This window comes from Schistocerca cancellata, chromosome 9, assembly GCF_023864275.1.
Source record: "Schistocerca cancellata isolate TAMUIC-IGC-003103 chromosome 9, iqSchCanc2.1, whole genome shotgun sequence".
Classification (NCBI taxonomy): Eukaryota; Metazoa; Arthropoda; class Insecta; order Orthoptera; family Acrididae; genus Schistocerca; species Schistocerca cancellata.
The window spans coordinates 7332508-7352723 of NC_064634.1; the positions used below are offsets into that span (position 1 = coordinate 7332508).

Sequence of the window (20216 nt, forward strand, 5' to 3'; positions counted from 1 at the left end):
TGTTAGTCCTACATATTTGAGCAATATTCTAGAATGGTCACGAGTGATCTGTAAGCAATCACCTTTGCAGACCTATTGCACCTGCCCAATATTCTACTAATAAACCAAAGTCTACCACCTGCTTTACGCACGACTGGGTTTATGTGATCATTCCAGTTCATATACCTACAAAGCGTTACACCCAGGTATTTGTATGAGTTGGCTAATTCCAACAGTGACTCATTGAGATTTTAGTCATAAGATACTATGTTTTTTCATTTTGTTAAGGGCACAATTTTACATCTCTGAACATTTAAAGCAAGTTTCCAATCTTTGAACCACTTTGAAATCTTATCAAGATCTGACTAAATACTTATGCAGCTTCTATAAGATAGTACTTCATTATAGTTAACTGCTTCATCTGCATAAAGTCTGAGGTGACTATTAATAATGTCTGCAAGGTCACTGGTTTACAATACAGACAGCAAGGGTTCCAACACACTTCCCTGGGGCACAACTAAAGTTACTTCTACATCTGATGGTGACTCTCCATCCAAGATAACATGCTCCATCCTCCCTAGCAAAAAGTCCTCAGTTCAGTCACGAATTTTATCTAATACGCCATGCAACTGTACTTTTGGTGATAAGTGGAGGTGCAGTACTAACTCAAATGCTTCTCAAAAAACAAGAACTACTGCATCTACCTGAATGCCTTGATACACGGCTTTCAGGATGTCATGTGAGAAAAGTGCAAGCTGGGTTTCACATGATCAGTAATTTCAGAATCTGTGCTGGCTGGTATGGGAGGAAGTCAATTTGTTCAAGATACCTCATTATATTTGAGCTCAGAACATGTTCTACGATTCCGCAGCAAATCAATGTCAAGGATACCGAACAGTACTTTTGTAGCTTGCTTCTGCTACCCGTCTTGTGACCTGTGCTTTCTTCCACCTACTGGGCATGGTTTTTTTGTTCAAGTTATCTATGACAGATTACATTTAACTGAGGGGCTAACTCATCTGCAAATTGGGGATAGAATCTGACATGGATTCGACCAGACCCTAGGGCTTTGTTAAATTTTATCAATTTCAGTTGTTTCTCAACACTACTGACAGTAATATCTGTTTCATTCATCTCTTCAGTCGTCATCATCATCATCATCATCAAGGTTTCCTTCCAGCGAGCTGGGTGAATGATATGCCTCCATTGGTTTCTGTCCTGGTATAGCTTTCCCTCTCCACTACATCCCATGTTACTCCTCTCCTCTTGAGATCTTCCTTAACCTGGTCTGTCCATCTCTTTCTAGGCCACCCAATTGGTCTTCTTCCTGGTACCTCAATCTCCAAATACTGGCGTGGAGTTCGAGTCAGGTGCGTTCGCTTCGCATGATCGAACCACCTCAATCTCAAAGCACTCATTCTCTCCTCTGTAGTCAATGTCATCTGCAGGTCTCTCCTTACATAATCATTCCTGACTCTCTCTCTCCTAGTTTTTTGTAGAGCTGACCGAAGGAACTTCATTTCACATACTTGTATTTGACTCTTCTCTCTTATTTATGAAACAGGCCCCTAGATTATACATCATGACTGGCAGGAGATAAGTTTTATACAGGGTTTGTTTGGCTCTTTGAGGGACTTCCTTGTCCCAGATTAGATTTCATACTTGGTGGAAGAAGCTAGATCCTTTTGTTATTCTGTTTAAGACTTCTAGTTTGGAACTTCCATCAAGTGATATGATGCTACCCAGATAATTGAAGCTTTTCACACATTCAACCTTCTCCCCCTCCAGTATGATGTGACAAGGTGTGGGTGTCCTGCTCATCTTCATTGCCACTGTCTTGTACCAACTCACAGTTAACTTGAATTTTTTAAATGTTGTGTTCCAGTAATCCAGTCTCCTCTTAACTTCCATTTCTGTCTCTCCCCAAATGGTGATGTCATCAGCAAAAACAAGTGTTGAAATCTTCATTTTCTTCTTCCTTGATTTTTTTCATGATTGTGTCCATAAATGTAATAAAGAGTAAAGGGGAGAGCAAACTGCCTTGCTGAACACCTCTCTTTGTCTTAAACCATTTTGATCTGCCACTTCCTACTTGTCCACTGCACTCACAACCATCATACAGCATCTGGACTTTTTAAATTAATGAATCAGGAACATTATGTTTTCTCAAGCATTCCCATATTTTATCCCTTGGTACACTGTCATATGCATTTTCCAAATCCATGAATACTACTATCAAGTCCTTTCCTTTTTCCCAAAATTTCTCCAATTAACTGATGGAGGGAGAAAATGAGATCTATTGTTCCCCTATTACTTCTGAACCCATGCTGTTGTCCCTCTAATTGGTGTTCTAGAATTTTCCGCAATCTTTTTTCTATGACTTTATCCATTACCTTAAAGGCAGTGTGATAACAGTGTAATTCCTCAGTAGTTGGTGCATTTCTTTCTACTACCTTTCTTGAACAATGATTCCTTTTTCCCATTCATCTGGCACTTTGTTTTCTTTCCATATCACCCCCAGCACCAGGTGTAAACATTGTATTCCATGGATTCCTGCTGCTTTGCTCATATCCGCTGTCAGCTCATCTACTCCAGCCGCCTTGCCTCTTTTCATCTGTTTCACGGAATTCTCAGTCTCTAACCAAGAGATTGGATCCTGCTCTTCCTCTAATTCAATGATTTCGGTGTCACTTTCTTGTGCACCTTCTCCATTCAGTAAGATTTCAAAATAATTCTTCAACTATTCTCCGACACCTTCCATGTCCCTGATAATATCCCCATCCTCTGTTTCAATCGTTTTTACGTCTTCTCTATCAGATCTTTTACTTTTCGATAACCCATATAGCAGTTTTTGGTTCCCTTTGCCATCCTCCTCTAGTTTCTGGGTGAATATTTCCCAACTCTTCTCATTTCCTTCTTTCACAATTCTCTTTGCTTGGAGTTTCTTTTGTCGGTATTCCTTCTCCAATGTTGTCACCTTGTGTTCATCTTTTGGTACCAGCCCTTCTTCAGTGGTATGACAATTAATTTGTGATAAAACTCCTGGGTTGTTCTTTTTAAAAGAACATTTGAAAACAGAGTTAAGCATTTCTGCTTTTGCTTTGCTACATTCAGTTTCTTTCTGTCTCTCTATTTCCTGTCCTATGCTTTTATTCCCGCTAAGAGGTACCTCTGTTTCTTTAGAAGTTTCTTCGCAGAGACAGTATATCATGGAGGACCTCTGGCATCATGAAATGTTCTGAAGGTGCATACCTATCCAGTGCATGGTCAACTATTCATTGAACTCTACGGTTGTCACACAATGGCATACAAACTCCAAATTTTTGTTTTTCGAGTGTCCAATGACTGATTCTTGCATCTGGTTTTCAAGATTCTAGCATACAACCTTCATCATATATGGAATGTGGATGACCTCATTTGAAACCAGATATTGCCATTGTGTGCTTAGAACAACACAGTCAATTTCAATGCAGTCTCTGTGGTGCAATTCCCACCATGCACCTAACCAAGTATTTGTTCAATTTTATATGCTTATGATTTGTTACACATATTTTCAATATTTATTCTTACTTACATTTTAATTTGTTATTTTGTGGGTATATTTTTTCGAGGAAAAGTATACTGTTAGGAATCATAAAGAAATACTACGAATACTAACAGAAATTTCAGAAGCTGAGTTGAAAAGCAATGAATTTGATGATGAATTTGATATGGAAGAGGAAATTGAAGCTGACAAAAGTGAAACAGTCGCAAATGGGATGTGACAGTCAGGAAGCTGCTGCACACAATGATACAGCAGTAACTATACATTTTATATTGAAGAAGACAAGGGAACTTTTAGATTAGTCAGCCCCTAACTGCAGGAAAAGCAAGTGCTTAAACAGCTTGTACATGTGGACAACATAAAAAAATTCCAGAATTTTTTCCAATTAAAAATACACTTCTTCCCAGGTGAAAATACACATTTTCTTGGTTGAAAATACACTTTCTCCATGTTATGTGACAGCATACTTTCCCTTGGAACTTTAAAACTTATCAATCCTTTGAAAGACACTGGTCTAGAACACACTGGCACTTTAGAAAACGAAACCCAGGAAAAAAATAATGTTTTGGTAACAATATGTGTGCTGTGTATTTCTGAATTAAGAAAGTATAAGTACGAATTTTACCCAACACAGCATGCTAGTTTCCAAAGCACTGGAATCAAGATTGTGATGCCTTTTTCTCAGTCAATAATAGCTCGTGTGACTATCTTGTCAGAACATGACAACAGACATCGAGAGCATAGGACAAGTGATGTAGTCAGCCAATAGCAACATCACTGTTAAATAGTGGAAAGACACAAATAGAAAAAGTTTAAATGAAGTATAGTACAGCTACAAGAAAAGCTAAGCTTTCACATATAATATTGGTCTTCTTTTGAATGTGTTATTCTTTAAGATCTATCAAACATAAATGTGCCTGTAAAATTTTAAATGATGACATAAATGTCTGGTCTGGTCCTCAAAGTGTTAAGTTTTGAATGAGAGTAAAATGTCCTGTGATTTAAGAAAACCATAGAACATTCTCACACATAACATCATTAATCATGTGTGAAAGGAAATTATTTTTGAAAGTAATGCTTCTCCAACCATCATTCACAATATTTTCCCATGACCCGTTAAAAATATGTTGGTTTGAGCAGTTGCCAGAGAGAGCCAAAGACAGGTGTTACTGTGGATGCAAAGCTATGATGATGTAGGAAGCCTCTACTAGGTGTCTGCTCTGCTCATATACCTTTCGTTGGATTTTTGTTTGGAATTTCATGCATAGTGGGGCATCATACGACCATGTGCAGCATGTTGTTTGGAGGGGACACAAGGAGTTATTTCGCTTAGTGTGATTTTTTTTATCATACCCTATCCACATAAGTAACGCAAAATTAGAAAGCAGTCCTTGGCACAATATTCATTTCAAAACTTGAGTCTACAGCTCAAAGTACTCTAATATTTTGCTATGTCTTATCTTTAAAATATATAATTCTTTCCTTTTTTTTTTTTTTTTTTTTTTCTTTTTCTTTTAAATCATATTCTGCAATACCTAACATTCCCAATCAAGTGTACATCCATACAGCACTGTAAAAAGCTAGTAATAAGTGATAAAAATGTCTGCAAAAATAAAAACACAGTTGTTTTATACACCATAAGTACGAACAGTAAGTGTTACCTGACTATTTCAAATTGTATAAAAATTAACAAAGTTACTTCTGACACCAAGAAACCGTATAACTGGCAGTTTATATTCTACTCCTGGAGTAAATATAAAGCCTTGTGGGGGGTTACAATGACAAGACATGGTATGCTGCCAGTCTATAATTTACTGAAGAATGGTGTTCTGTAAATTTAAGATGTAAAAACACAAATTAAGAAATACTGTCGAGCCCAGAGGAGGTACCAGCCAAGTGTTGAAAAACATGTCTTGTGTTCAAAAAACATTGTGTTTCACAGACAGCAGATATATAAAATTCTGCTAAAGCTTTTAACTGTGGTTTTTGATAAGCCAATTTTCTTGGAGTACTATTGCTGTATTATCCCATGTTTGGTTCTTTATTATGGCGTAATGCCATACATGCCAGAAGATGAAAACATGCAATTGAAGCTCAGGGAACATTTGAAACTAGCTAATAGTGTGAAATGAAACACTTTGGTAAGTTTCAAATGAATTGACTGTCTCTGCAGAAAAGATTAATGAAAGCCAAATTTCTTCAGCATATCGACAAAAGTCATGGCATTGTTCTGCAAAGCAATTAAAGCTTAACTGCCAATAACCTGGAAATAAAATAAAATCAGAAAACTGAAACTAATAACATATTTTAGTCTTCCACAATTATGTGAATGTATTTTAATTCATTTGATAGCTCCCTGCCACAAACATCTGTTTTGTTTTCATCTGACATGAAAGCTGTAAACAAAGAAGGGAACAGCAAAATCATGAAACAAGCGCAGGTTGCACGGAGACTACTCCCCAGTACAACTCTGACCACTCAGCACATGTGCGAATCTGGCAGCTTGGGCGCACCAGAAAAATTTTTCCGGGTGGCATCTGGCTGCTTGCAGCTACTGCTTACACATCTAAAAGCTAGACTTCAAGCAATGAAAAGCAGGAGAAGGTGCTGCTCGTACACGACTTCAGCTTTGTACATGCGCGTGAACCTGTTGGTAACAGATCAAACAAAACTAATGTAAACAGTCGTGACGTCACATTCATCAAAAGCAGTTTGTTATTACAAAGTACTGCACCACAGCCTACGTCATAAGGCCTCAGACACATTTTGCTGTCAGCAGACACTTGTTTGTACACTGTGTTTTGTTGCTGTAAACAACACATTTTCTTTGCAAATTAAGTTTTATATAGGTGTTTCTCTCTCATTTGTTTTATTACTGCAGTACTATGCTGAAGTAGTATGCTAAAGTAAAAGTCTTTGATACAGTATCAGTTATTACCAGTCAAAATTATAAAAATTAACTCAAACGTAAAACAACAAAAAATACTTGGAATTCTAAAAAGCTCCCAGGTTCTTCTCAGTGTTCTGCTGGATGAAAAAAATTTGTAATTTTCCCTGGATTTCCTGGTTGTCCTGGGGCATACACACCACATAAAAACATTATCAAAATTTTAACTGGACCAAAAGGGGCTGCCAAAACTGCAATTACACATTTTAGTTTTACCTCCTGATTTCAACAATGTGCTTAAAAAGGTGATGAACGTTGTGAACTCTATTAAAGATAAAACGTTGCAAACTCAAATGTTTGGAATCATCTGTGAAGACATGGGTTCACTACATCAAAATCACCTTTTTCACACAGAGCTCGAGGCGTGCTGCTGGTGGCATGCTTAAAATGGAATTTAGTTCGCAAAAGATTGATGTGCTCTAGATGAAGAGAAAAGAAGAATATCCACAGCAAGGGAAGCTTTGAAATTATTAATGACATTTGCCACTTGTTACCTATGTGAATTAGAGTTCTTTTCAACAGTGAACATAAAAATTACAAAGAGAAATAAGTTTCAATTAAAAAATGATGTGGTTATTTGTATCTCAAAAACATAGCCACAATTTGACAAATTATTAATAAATAAACAGGCACACCCTTCTCACTAAAACTGTTGTATTTTCATGGCACTGTAGGACCTCCAACCCTTCTTACTTTTATCTGGCTAAGTGCAACCTGTGACAGATATTGCTGGTGTCACCCTACAAGTAGAAAGTGTTAAAAACAATAAAATCCTTATAAGTGTCAAGCACGTTTCTAAATAATACAAATGAGACACATCAGTGATTATTCATCAAATTGCAGTTGTGCTGATAAAGTGCTGCGTATAATCACTGAACCATACCATTACTGTTATTAACTTTACTCTTCATGGTATGACTTATGCTCTACCGTATAGAAATAATGTGAGATAACAGAAAATGCAGAATAATAAATAGCAAAATATTTACATCAGTATTGTTATCAAGATAAAAGAAGTACAATCACACCTCGCTTCACAAGCACCTCCTATAAAGATCGATTCACATTACGAGCATGATTTTGTAAAAGGCAATGTTTTGCATAATTAGTCTGTTCAGTGGTTTTTTTTTTTTCTTCGGTAAGTATTTAAAAAACCACCTGATGACCTAGATAGAGCTCTTCAGCTGCTATAGTTAGGAAATAAGTCATTTGCTGTTTTACGACATTCTGCACTGTTCATTAGAGGCATCAACAAATGGCATTGCCGCTAACAATGCAGTATTCAGCTGTACTGTTGGTGACACTCCTCAAGTTGCAATTATTCTCTCCGGTACCTCCACTCCGGCCTTCTTGATGATGCTGCAAATTCTCTGTGACACCGTTGCAAGCACTCGTAACTTTGAAGAATCATGTAAATTCATGGCCTCGAAATACCTACTTAGGAATTCCATTTTAGGTTTGTTGTTGTTAACCAATACACATTCAATAGAGCTGCCCATTAACCAATACGTAGAGAGATGTTTCATTGAACTAACCATTCTCTGTATTAGCACCCATTTTGAAGAGTTACGGAAAGACAAACGTCTTTTGACAATTTTCTGGTAAAAAAAGTTATGTACAGTATTACACAATAATTTAGTATTTTATAAATTGTTTTAGTTTTTTTTTTTTTTTTTTTTTTTTTGGGAATGCAATGCAGTATCCTATTTTTATGTCAATTCCTACAGAAAAATGTTTCGCACGAGTGTTTTGCATTGCAGGTAAGACTCAGAAGCGAATCATGCTTCTTAAGCGAGATCACACTGTACAGCCAGTTTGTAAAGAAGTAGACCTGTATTCGAATTTCTGAAAGTTACTTACTGCATCCTGTTCATTTAGTTATCGATCTGTTCCTGGAAACAAGTTTCAGGTTTTGCAGTTATTCACTGGTAACACTGTGTATTTATTAAAACAAGGAATTATGTAATTCTAATAAAAATAAATTTCACTTTTCTTAGGTCTATGGTTTTTGTACTACGGAACCCCTTCTAATCAGACATGCAATGGGCTGGTTATTCCATTTACTTTCACAGAGTTTCAAAAATAGACATTTCTTTTTAATTAACTGTGAAAAAGACGAGGGCTACTAGAAACCCTTGGGTAACAGAAGAAATATTGAATTTAATTGATGAAAGGAGAAAATATAAAAATGCAGTAAATGAATCAGGCAAAAAGGAATACAAACATCTCAAAAATGAGATCGACAGGAAGTGCAAAATGGCTAAGCAGGGATGGCTACAGGACAAATGTAAGGATGTAGAGGCTTATCTCACTAGGGGTAAGATAGACACTGCCTACAGGAAAATTAAAGAGACCTTTGGAGAAAGGAGAACCACTTGCATGAGTATCAAGAGCTTTGATGGAAACCCAGTTCTAAGCAAAGAAGGGAAAGCAGAAAGATGGAAGGAGTATATAGAGGGTCTATACAAGGGTGATGTACTTGAGGACAATATTATGGAAACAGAAGAGGATGTAGGCGAAGATGAAATGGGAGATATGATATTGCGTGCAGAGTTTAACACAGCACTGAAAGACCTGAGTCGAAACAAGGCCCCCGGAGTAGACAACATTCCATTAGAACTACTGACAGCCTTGGGAGAACCAGTCCTGACAAAACTCTACCCTCTGGTAAGCAAGATGTATGAGACAGGCGAAATACCCTCAGACTTCAAGAAGAGTATAATAATCCCAATCCCAAAGAAAGCAGGTGTTGACAGATGTGAAAATTACCGAACTATCAGTTTAATAAGTCACAGCTGCAAAATACTAACGCGAATTCTTCACAGGCGAATGGAAAAACTGATAGAAGCTGACCTCGGGGAAGATCAGTTTGAATTCTGTAGAAATGTTGGAACACGTGAGGCAGTACTGACCCTACGACTTATCTTAGAAGAAAGATTAAGGAAAGGCAAACCTACATTTCTAGCATTTGTAGACTTAGAGAAAGCTTTTGACAATGTTGATTGGAATACTCTCTTTCAAATCCTGAAGGTGGTAGGGGTAAAATACAGAGAGCGAAAGACTATTTACAATTTGTACAGAAAGCAGATGGCAGTTATAAGAGTCGAGGGACACGAAAGGGAAGCAGTGGTTGAGAAGGGAGTGAGACAGGGTTGTAGACTATCCCCGATGTTATTCAATCTGTATATTGAGCAAGCAATAAAGGAAACAAAAGAAAAGTTCGGAGTAGGTATTAAAATCCATGGAGAAGAAATAAAAACTTTGAGGTTTGCCGATGACATTGTAATTCTGTCAGAGACAGCAAAGGACTTGGAAGAACAGTTGAATGGAATGGACAGTGTCTTGAAAGGAGGATATAAGATGAACACCAACAAAAGCAAAACGAGGATAATGGAATGTAGTAGAATTAAGTCGGGTGATGCTGAGGGAATTAGATTAGGAAACGAGACACTTAAAGTAGTAAGGGAGTTTTGCTATTTGGGGAGCAAAATAACTGATGATGGTCGAAGTAGAGAGGATATAAAATGTAGACTGGCAATGGCAAGGAAAGCGTTTCTCAAGAAGAAAAATTTGTTAACATCGAGTATAGATTTAAATGTCAGGAAGTCGTTTCTGAAAGTATTTGTATGGAGTGTAGCCATGTATGGAAGTGAAATGTGGACGATAAATAGCTTAGACAAGAAGAGAATAGAAGCTTTCGAAATGTGGTGCTACAAAAGAATGCTGAAGATTAGATGGGTAGATCACATAACTAATGAGGAGGTATTGAATAAGATTGGGGAGAAGAGGAGCTTGTGGCACCACTTGACTAGAAGAAGGGATCGGTTGGTAGGACATGTTCTGAGACATCGAGGGAGCACCAATTTAGTATTGGAGGGCAGCGTGGAGGGTAAAAATCGTAGAGGGAGACCGAGAGATGAGTACACTAAGCAGATTCAGAAGGATGTAGGTTGCAGTAGGTACTGGGAGATGAAGAAGCTTGCACAGGATAGAGAAGCATGGAGACCTGCATCAAACCAGTCTCAGGACTGAAGACCACAACAACAACAACGTGAGAAAATTACTGTACTAGTTTTTCGAAAATATTTTTCCATCTCTTTTATAAAGCACTGTCATAATAACAATTCACTTCACAGCAATCACAATTAACAACACGAAAGAAATGAGAAATGAACCAGATGAGAAGCAACGATTCCTTGGGAATCCCAATCAAGTCACAGAGCTATAAAAATTCAAAAACAACATCAACACACAGTGTGTCACTAACAATCTCGAGTGAGCTCAAGATTCCTAGATCCGCTCAGTAGAAAATGCTGTATTTCACGCCTTTTCTCACTGCTGCCAGGCCTAGCGACCTGTTGTTTGATATGAAGCACAGTTACTGAAATGCATTACAGGAACCATGGTGCAAAGTCTTGCATGTGAGGTTTGTGTTTGTGTGTGTGTGTGTGTGTGTGTGTGTGTGTGTGTGTGTGTGTGTCGGAGGGGGGGGGGGGGGGGAGGTGCATGTGTTGCAGCTTTTTGTATCACATAACTACGAGATCATCTTTTAATTATGCTCTTACACGAGGTATTCCAGTTGCATGTGACATTTTTATGATACTATATGATAGGCATACAAAATCAGTACTGCACAAGACACTGTCCCCACACTGCCATTGCCACCCAACAGTTAATGTAGTCCTTCTCCTCTCTTTGCAAACTTCTCAGAGCTGAGCTCTTCAGAGTCTGTAGAGGACTTAGTGACCTGCCATAGTTACATTCCACAGGTGTCTGAAGGGTTCAATAGACATCCCGTCATTTCTCTCCGCCACAAGCGTTTTCATATTTGAAGTATTCATATTCTTTACTACAAGTACCACATGTGAGTGTGAGTGACTTTACGATGTACTTTCATGAAAACTGACCACATCTTTGTGACATTTTTACTATACCAGATGATCATTGTGAAACATATGTTTTCAGACATGTTGCACATTCTGGTTGCACATTTAAAGTGAGTAAACTGAAGTCACTATTGGGATCCCCGAGCAAAACTGTGTGAACACTAGGTGTTGCAACCTACAGTTTGAAAACACTTCCTTAGAGGCTTACTGACACAGCAGTACTGAGCAAAGAAAATTACACAAAATGTACTGGACACCTTCCTCATTCTTTGACGGGAAGGAAAATGTGTGTCATTATATCGGGCACCACGGCACACGGTTATCGATCGACTCAAAGAGTCCTGCATGAAACGTGGCATGACACGACGTGCCAGTACCCTCCAGGCTGTGATGTACTGCCAAGCCACAGAGGCATACAACTGTGGAAACAGACGAGTTGTGGTCGGTGAAGTCAACTACCCAACTGTGGCGTACCACGTACTAATTGTCCCGGCAGGACAAAGCAAACCTAAGTCACCACTGAAGAGGGCACTGTCCCCTAACACACAGCTTTGTACTTCGGCGAGATGATCCCCTAAGACTGTGATTGCCTGTGTCGTACAAATTGCTGTAGATCGCATCGGAACTGAGTGCATTTTACCATTAACAATGATAAGATCCATTATAGTTGAAAATTTTTATTTCCTAAAAGGACAGCACAACCCAGTTTTGTGACCTGTGTCCCATCTTCAGATGCCACTGCAAAGTTAGGAGTAAATAATGATGCCTATCCAAATTGTTTGCAGTAAAAAAGGTAGACAAAACTTATTCTAAAATTCTTAAGGAAAGAAAAACACATACATACATAACACATGACTGCATAAAGGTCTAATAATGAGATTAAATTACACAGGTTAAAACAGTACATCTCGGTACATGGCATGGTAAAAAACGGGAGACCCTTTCAGTTTCTATGGCTGCCAGAAAGCCTCTTGAAGAATAAGACTCCACATAAAAAGATGTAGGTCCCCAAATTAAAAGAGCGGAACCACCGCAAATAAAATCAAAGTATAAACTATTATATGACACAGCAACCCAATTCTAAAAGTTACACAGGTCTGGGGTTAAGGGCATGCCAAACGTGGATGAGCATAATGTTAGATAGATGGTTTTTCAAACAGTTGAAATGAACAAGAAAAAGGGAGTATATGCAGACACATGTTAATACATAATGTGACCACTGTATCAAGAGAAACATGCATTTTATATAATGATGAGAGTGCAGAACCAAATTTAGGTGGGGATCTGCCTCTATTTTAGCCGATGCTGAAACCAGTGTCTACATCTACATCGATACTCTGCAAATCACATTTAAGTGCCTGGCAGAGGGTTCATCAAACCACCTTCACAATTCTCTATTATTCCAATATCGCATAGTGTGCGGAAAGAACGAACACCAATATCTTTCTGTGCAAGCTCTGATTTCCGTTATTTTATCGTGGTGATCATTTCTCCCTATGTAGGTCAGTGTCAACAAAATATTTTCGCATTTGGAGGAGAAAGTTTGTAATTGGAATTTCATGAGAAGATTCCGTCGCAACGAAAAACGCTTTTCTTTTAATGATGTCCAGTCCAAATCTTGTATCATTTCAGTGACACTCTCTCCCATATTTGGCAATAATACAAAACGTGCTGCCCTTCTCTAAACTTTTTCGATGTAATCCGTCAGTCCTATCTGCTAAGGATCCCATACTGCACATCAGCATTCTAAAAGAGGACGGGCAAGCGTAGTGTGGGCAGACTCCTAAGTAGTAAGGCTTTTGAAATTGTGTGTGGTGTCTGGAACCCAGCCTACATTTTTAGATTGGTGGCTAGTGTTTTACAGAGTGGCCAGCTCAAATATTTTATTCCAGTGATCGAACAGCCATAACTATCTGTTATATTTTTATATTTTAATGTTATTAAGGTTTTAATATTCTATAACCCATAGTCATCTCATAAAATTTTAAAAAGGGCACTAAAATTTTTGCTGTTGTGGGCCCATGCAAACACATCACCACCATCAACCTTTTCATTTTACCAACACTTTTGAACTGTTCAATCCACTCATAAAATTTTGCCATGATAAAATATAGCCCCCACATTGTGTTGGAGATCTTCAGATGCTTCCCACTCCTGGAACATCTTCAAACCACAACAGGACTCTGGCTATTATTTGGTGCTGAAAGAGTGGTGCTGTCACATTTACTTCATCATAGTGTAAAGTGGTTGGTGCGGGCCTTCAGCTAATCTACTAACTTCGTCTACTGAAAACACATACAATGCAAAACAATGAAAGGAAGCTACTGAAAAGGGAGACATATATATAAACCGATACAGACTCAGAACAATATTACAATGAACTGAATTACGAGTTGTCATATTTTCATTATAAAACCATAAATCTACTTTACAATCACCTGCTTTGCCACCAGTGCAATGTTTGTATTGTTGATAGTACTTGTAAAAAAAAAAAAACACCTGTACCGAGATTCCTTTCTCACACTGCTTGGAGCTAGTAGGTATTGTGGAGATTAATCTCAACTATCCTAACTTTCTTGGTGCTTATTTTTAAGCTGTTCCAAATACTGGATGAATCATAAATTGTGTTTCACTGTCACATGCACATTTTAACTTCACAGAATTTTCTGTACACACACATAACAACATACAATAATATATTGTAATATATTTACTTTGTTAAGTGCGTGCACTTCGATTTTGTTGGCTCCGATATCTCTCAGATCCCTCTCTGCATCATATTTCAGATCATTTGATACAGAAACCCAGATAGCCCTTTTTCTTCCCTTCAAGTAGTTCTCAAAGATTATTCCAGCTATTGTTCTGCCCTTACCGACTCCAGCTCCATCACCTATAACAAGCAGAAAGGAAAACACTCATTTACTTTTGAGAAATATATTTACTACAGTCTAAAAATTAGATTGTAAACGAAAGTAAGGAGGAGAAGTAAGATGATAAAATCATCACTTCACCCAAAACATAACAATCAACATCAGCCATTGTGTGTGCTGCATTTTCTGTTGGAATGTGGATTCAATTCTGAGGCATGCTCTGTCAATAAGGTTTGCCTGAATATAACATTCATACGACAACCACTACATATTAAAAAGAGGTCATACCAACAGTTCACGAATTTTCTCAAGACACGGAAACTTTGCGAAATCTCCAATTTGATCCTGTTCTATATTGAATTCATTTGTTTTCTGATTTAACATTCAAAATTTTTTATAGAACCTCAATGGTATTTCTGCATTACTTAGTGATCTGGAAGAACCGGTAACCTAAGCTATTAACATACCTACCAGGACATGCCACGAAAATGTGACAAAAAAATTATGTACTTCATTGCAAATTTAGCCTCTGTCATCACACAGTATTGGCTACAGTCAAATTAACTTTCCTACTTATTATTAAATATCTCCCCTAATATGATGCCCCAGCACTTGACACTATCCTAAACTTTCAATAGTTTTCTTTAGGCATGATCCTTTGTAATGTGACTGCTAATTTATTTTCCTCTCGTGCTGAGTGAGCTGCCTTTCCCCTATCTATACCTCTCTCCTCCCCAATGTGGGACTATTAGTTTACAATGCTAGGAGAGTGTATCTACCTTTGTGTGTGTCTATCGGTAGCACTGTCATTTCTTCTAAAAGTAACTACTGGTCAGCACTTCTACCTCACACTTTTATATTTTCATCAAACATCTGTAATATTATTTCACCACTCCTCAAATACAATCTCACTGTAGATGTAAAACACACAAAACACACTGGAGTGTAATCAATCAAGCAGAGTTTGGAAGTGGCTAAATCACAATGGACAACTTACACATCACGAACAAAATTATAAAATGAGTACAATTTACTGATTTTCCTGGAAGTCCGATTTTGAGAAAGCCTTTGACTTAAGTTTCAACAAAATCTGTACTGACAGCCCCCGAAAGACAAGGCAACTATTTAACCTAAGTTGTAATACTGAAGCATACAATGTTAACAGCTAGCATCAGATCTGATCAGAATAATAGGAAACGAAGAATTGAAAGAGGAATGAAGCAGTCCTAAAGAAGATTTCAGATTCTTCAACAGGGAAAGTGAGGAAGAATATGGTTTAATGGAACACAGTTGAGTAACCATTGTTAAGCTGATAACATTATTCTGTTGCCTCTGTTATAGATTAAGTTTAGCAAACAACCAAAGAACACATTAGAGCAATTCCCAAAACTTAGGACTCAAAATCAATTACAAAAAGACTAACCTGATTTTTAATCAACATAATTAAAAGATATTAGTCAAATTAACTACAAAGTCACAGAACCAGCTGATGATTTTTTTTATCTTTAAGACAGTCAAAGTTAACAACTGGATTGAGATTGAAAGAAACATACAGAGAGGCTCTAGTGCTTTCAAGAAACTACATTATTTTTCAAAACTGAGCTTCTGAAGTATCCAAAAGGGAAAGGTTAGGAGCAACATGTACTAGCAGTTTTGACTTATGGGAGTGCTACTGGGACTTGAAATACGAAAACCATTCAAAAGCTGAGGGTCACTCAGTGAGCAACTGAGAGCAGTAACTCGGGAACTCTGCAACAGGACACTGACAACAGCATGGTGCCGACAGGCATAGGATCAAAAGTAAATTTAAAGTGACATCTGACACGCTCGATTAAGCAGTACTTGCTACGTGCAACTACTGTATACTGAAACTACAGTCTCTTACAATGCAGAATAGAGCAGCTGCCCCTTCGGAACAGAGATGGATGAACTTTCTCCATACAGAACACTTAATGCAATGGCCTATTGCTTATACCGCGTTGACGGGCTGTGCCGAGTGTGGTGGGCAGAGAGTGAAAAGAGGCAGGAGGAGGGAGGGAGGGTCGTGGAAAGGTGGCTGACAGCTCAGAGGGGGCAGTGGATGTGAGAGATAGGAATGCCGAGGGGAGGGGGCAGTAGATGGAGGTGGCAGGTACAGGGAATAGGAATGTGAAAACAGCACTATACTGATGAGTTCATGTTGTGCACGAGGGCAATAAGGCAGAAGAGTGCTTTGTGAGGACAGAGGAAAGAAAAACGGTCAGACAGAGACTGTGGGTGCAATGGCTTAGCGGAGTTGGATGCCACGAGTATCACAGGAACAAAGGATTTGTTGCAAGGATAAATCCTATCTGTTCACTACAGAGGCAGCAGAGCCCCCTGTGAAAGCAGTTGTGCCATTTACCACATCTGCTCCAATTTCTACCCAGCATTTTACATCGCTACGACTACCATGAAACAGCGGCTGATAGGAGTCGATCACCCAGTCTCAGAACATGCTTCTGAGCACAATGTGCTAGTTCTCAATGGCTGCTTCACAACATGTGCCATCTGGATCCTCCCCTCCGGCACCAGCATTTTTGAACTCTGCAGAGGAGAACTACCCTTGGCACATGTGCTTTGGTCCCATAACCCTCCTGCCTTCAATCTTCACCAATTCCCCACACCCACAACCTCTACCTGACAGTCTCCCCTTCCTCTGCCCTCCCAATCCACACCTCCACACTACTGACGACATGCAACGCATGAACTCACCAGTTCTGCAGAGGAGAACTACCCTTGGCACATGTGCTTTGGTCCCATAACCCTCCTGCCTTCAATCTTCACCAATTCCCCACACCCACAACCTCTACCTGACAGTCTCCCCTTCCTTTGCCCTCCCAATCCACACCTCCACTCTACTGACGACGTGCAACGCATGAACTCACCAGCTCCAGTGTCCGTGTGTCACATTCCTACCCCATGCACCTGCTGGCTCCCCTACCCATATTTCTACCCCACACGCCTGCTGCTTCCCTCAGAGCTGTCAACCACCCTACCCTTTCCTGAACTGACCTCCTGTCTCTTTTCCTATTTTCTCCCTCTACCAATCTCACTCGACACACCTCATCATCGCAGACTACCTGCCAAACTGCAATTATTTTGTGTTCAGCTGGCACAATGTAAGTTGTTGTTTTGTGTGTGTGTGTGTGTGTGTGTGTGTGTGTGTGTGTGTGTGTGTGAGAGAGAGAGAGAGAGAGAGAGAGAGAGAGAGAGAGAGAGAGAGAGAGAGAGAGAGTGGGGGGGGGGGGGGGGCGGCAGGGCTGCATGTGCTTGCGTAGGTATGTGTACTTCAGCTCTTTCGAGGATTTGTCCAAAAGCCAGGAAATTATCACTGTTTTTGTGTGCCTTTTGAAAACTTGAAATCTCCACTATTTGGTAGGTTTTCTCCTTTACTCCTAAAGATTAACTAAAATTACATTTAGGAAGAAATTTTTTTAACTATATTTCAGAATATGAGTATTATGAGATAAAAATTAACTTGCTGAAGTACCATACCTATAAGAAAGCCAGCCCGGGTTCCATCAGGTAGGAAATGCTCGTGCTGCTGGGAGGCGTAGGTTATAGCCTCGAGCTGAAGAGCTGACAGAGCCCCGGAGCGAATCGTTTCATCAGGCAGTGACACGGTGTACCACACATCCGCTGGTTCTACACTGGACAGTGATGCAGTTTCCACGACAGGATCTGGATGTTTCCTTCCCAGTTTCACTGTTTAAAAAACAGGACAAATCAAACATGTGCACAAAAAATGGATGTATACATTTACGATTCGTAACTTTTTTCTGCAACTTCTTCTACAAAAACAATGCGCTAACAGGGACTACACGTAATCTTAAAGTGTAAAAACAAGAGGTATTTTTTAGGTTAATGACCACATTACAATTGACAACTGCACCTACATCCATACTCTAAAAGCACATTACAGTGTGTGGTGACGCGTACTTCTGATACCACTATCTTTAGTGAAGTTCAGAAACGGTGCACGGGATAAACAACTGTTGATAAACCTCTGTACGAGATTGATATCTGTCACTTTCTCGTTGCAGTAATTTCACGAGACATCTGTGGGGAAGTAATACATCACCCGACTCTTTTCAAATGCTCTCAGGACGATGACAGTAAACCTGACCACGATGCTCAACGCCTCTCTCACAGTGTCTGCCACCAGAGTTTGTTGAGCACCTCCATAACACTCTCGCGTCGAGTAAAAGATCCCGAGACAAAACACGCTGATTGTCATCAGATCTTCTCTGTAACTTCTATCGATCCTGCTAGGTAAGGTTCCCGACTAATACCGAGCCACTTCTTTGGTGGCTTAATTACATTTCCTGAACGTTTTCCCAGTGAATCTGTCTCACACCTGTTTTTTCCACTGTTTGTTTTACAATGCCATTCCAGAAGGTCACTGGTAGGATTTTTCAGTACTTACTGTTTCCAGCGATTTGTCACCAACAGCGTAATCTAATATCAGAGTATACTCTTTGCCTATTTATGAGCAATATGTTACATATCCCCCCCCAATGAACCATGGACCTTGCTGTTGGTGGGGAGGCTTGCGTGCCTCAGCGATACAGACAGCCGTACCGTAGGTGCAACCACAATGGAGGGGTATCTGTTGAGAGGCCAGACAAACATGTGGTTCCTGAAGAGGGGCAGCAGCCTTTTCAGTAGTTGCAGGGGCAACAGTCTGGATGATTGACTGATCTGGCCCTGTAACACTAACCAAAACGGCCTTGCTGTGTGGTACTGCGAACGGCTGAAAGCAAGGGGAAACTACAGCCGTAATTTTTCCCGAGGGCATGCAGCTTTACTGTATGATTAAATGATGATGGTGTCCTCTTGGGTAAAATATTCCGGAGGTAAAATAGTCCCCCATTCGGATCTCCGGGCGGGGACTACTGAAAATTTAAAAAGGGAAATGGATAAGTTAAAGTTAGATATAGTGGGAATTAGTGAAGTTCGGTGGCAGGAGGAACAAGACTTCTGGTCAGGTGACTACAGGGTTATAAACACAAAGTCAAATAGGGGGAATGCAGGAGTAGGTTCAATAATGAATAAAAAAATAGGAGTGTGGGTAAGCTACTGCCAACAGCATAGTGAACGCATTATTGTGGCCAAGATAGAAAATCGTTCAGGTCATCAGTCCCCTAGAACTTAGAACTACTTAAACCTAACTAACCTAAGGACATCACACACATCCATGCCTGACGCAGGATTCGAACCTGCGACCGTAGCAGTCCCGCGGTTCCGGACTGCGCGCCTAGAACCGCGAGACCACCGCGGCCGGCGGCCAAGATAAACACGAAGCCCATGCCTACTACAGTAGTACAAGTTTATATGCCAACTAGCTCTGCAGATGATGAAGAAATTGATGAGATGTATGATGAGATAAAAGAAATTATTAAGGCAGTGAAGGGAGACGAAAATTTAATAGTCATGGATGACTGGAATTCGACAGCAGGAAAAGGAAGAGAAGAAAACGTAATAGGTGAATATGGATTGGGGTTAAGAAATGAAAGAGGTAGTCGCCTGGTAGAATTTTGCACGGAGCATAAGTTAATCATAGTTAACACTTGGTTCAAGAATCATGAAAGAACGTTGTATACATGGAAGAACCCTGGAGATACTAGAAGGTATCAGATAGATTATATAATGGTAAGACAGAGATTTAGGAACCAGGTTTTAAATTGTAGGACATTTCCAGGGGCAGATGTGGACTCTGATCACAATCTATTGGTTATGAACTGTAGATTAAAACTGAAGAAACTGCAAAAAGGTGGGAATTTAAGGAGATGGGACCTGGATAAACTGAAAGAACCAGAGGTTGTACAGAGCTTCAGGGAGAGCATAAGGGAACAATTGACAGGAATGGGGGAAAGAAACACAGTAGAAGAAGAATGGGTAGCTTTGAGGAATGAAATAGTGAAGGCAGCAGAGGATCAAGGAGGTAAAAATACGAGGGCTAGTAGAAA

General features: G+C 39.4%; 1 protein-coding gene across 2 annotated transcripts in view; it reads right to left on the reverse strand.

The window, feature by feature from the left end:
• Positions 1-20216, reverse strand: part of LOC126101610 (protein strawberry notch) — a 274618-nt gene that overhangs the window by 168964 nt on the left and 85438 nt on the right. For both annotated transcript variants that reach the window (XM_049912293.1, XM_049912294.1), the window contains 2 exons: positions 17743-17952; positions 14071-14246 (listed from right to left, as the gene is read on the reverse strand). In XM_049912293.1, coding sequence (XP_049768250.1) covers positions 14071-14246; positions 17743-17952 — 386 coding nt within the window. The remainder of the gene's footprint in view (positions 1-14070; positions 14247-17742; positions 17953-20216) is intronic.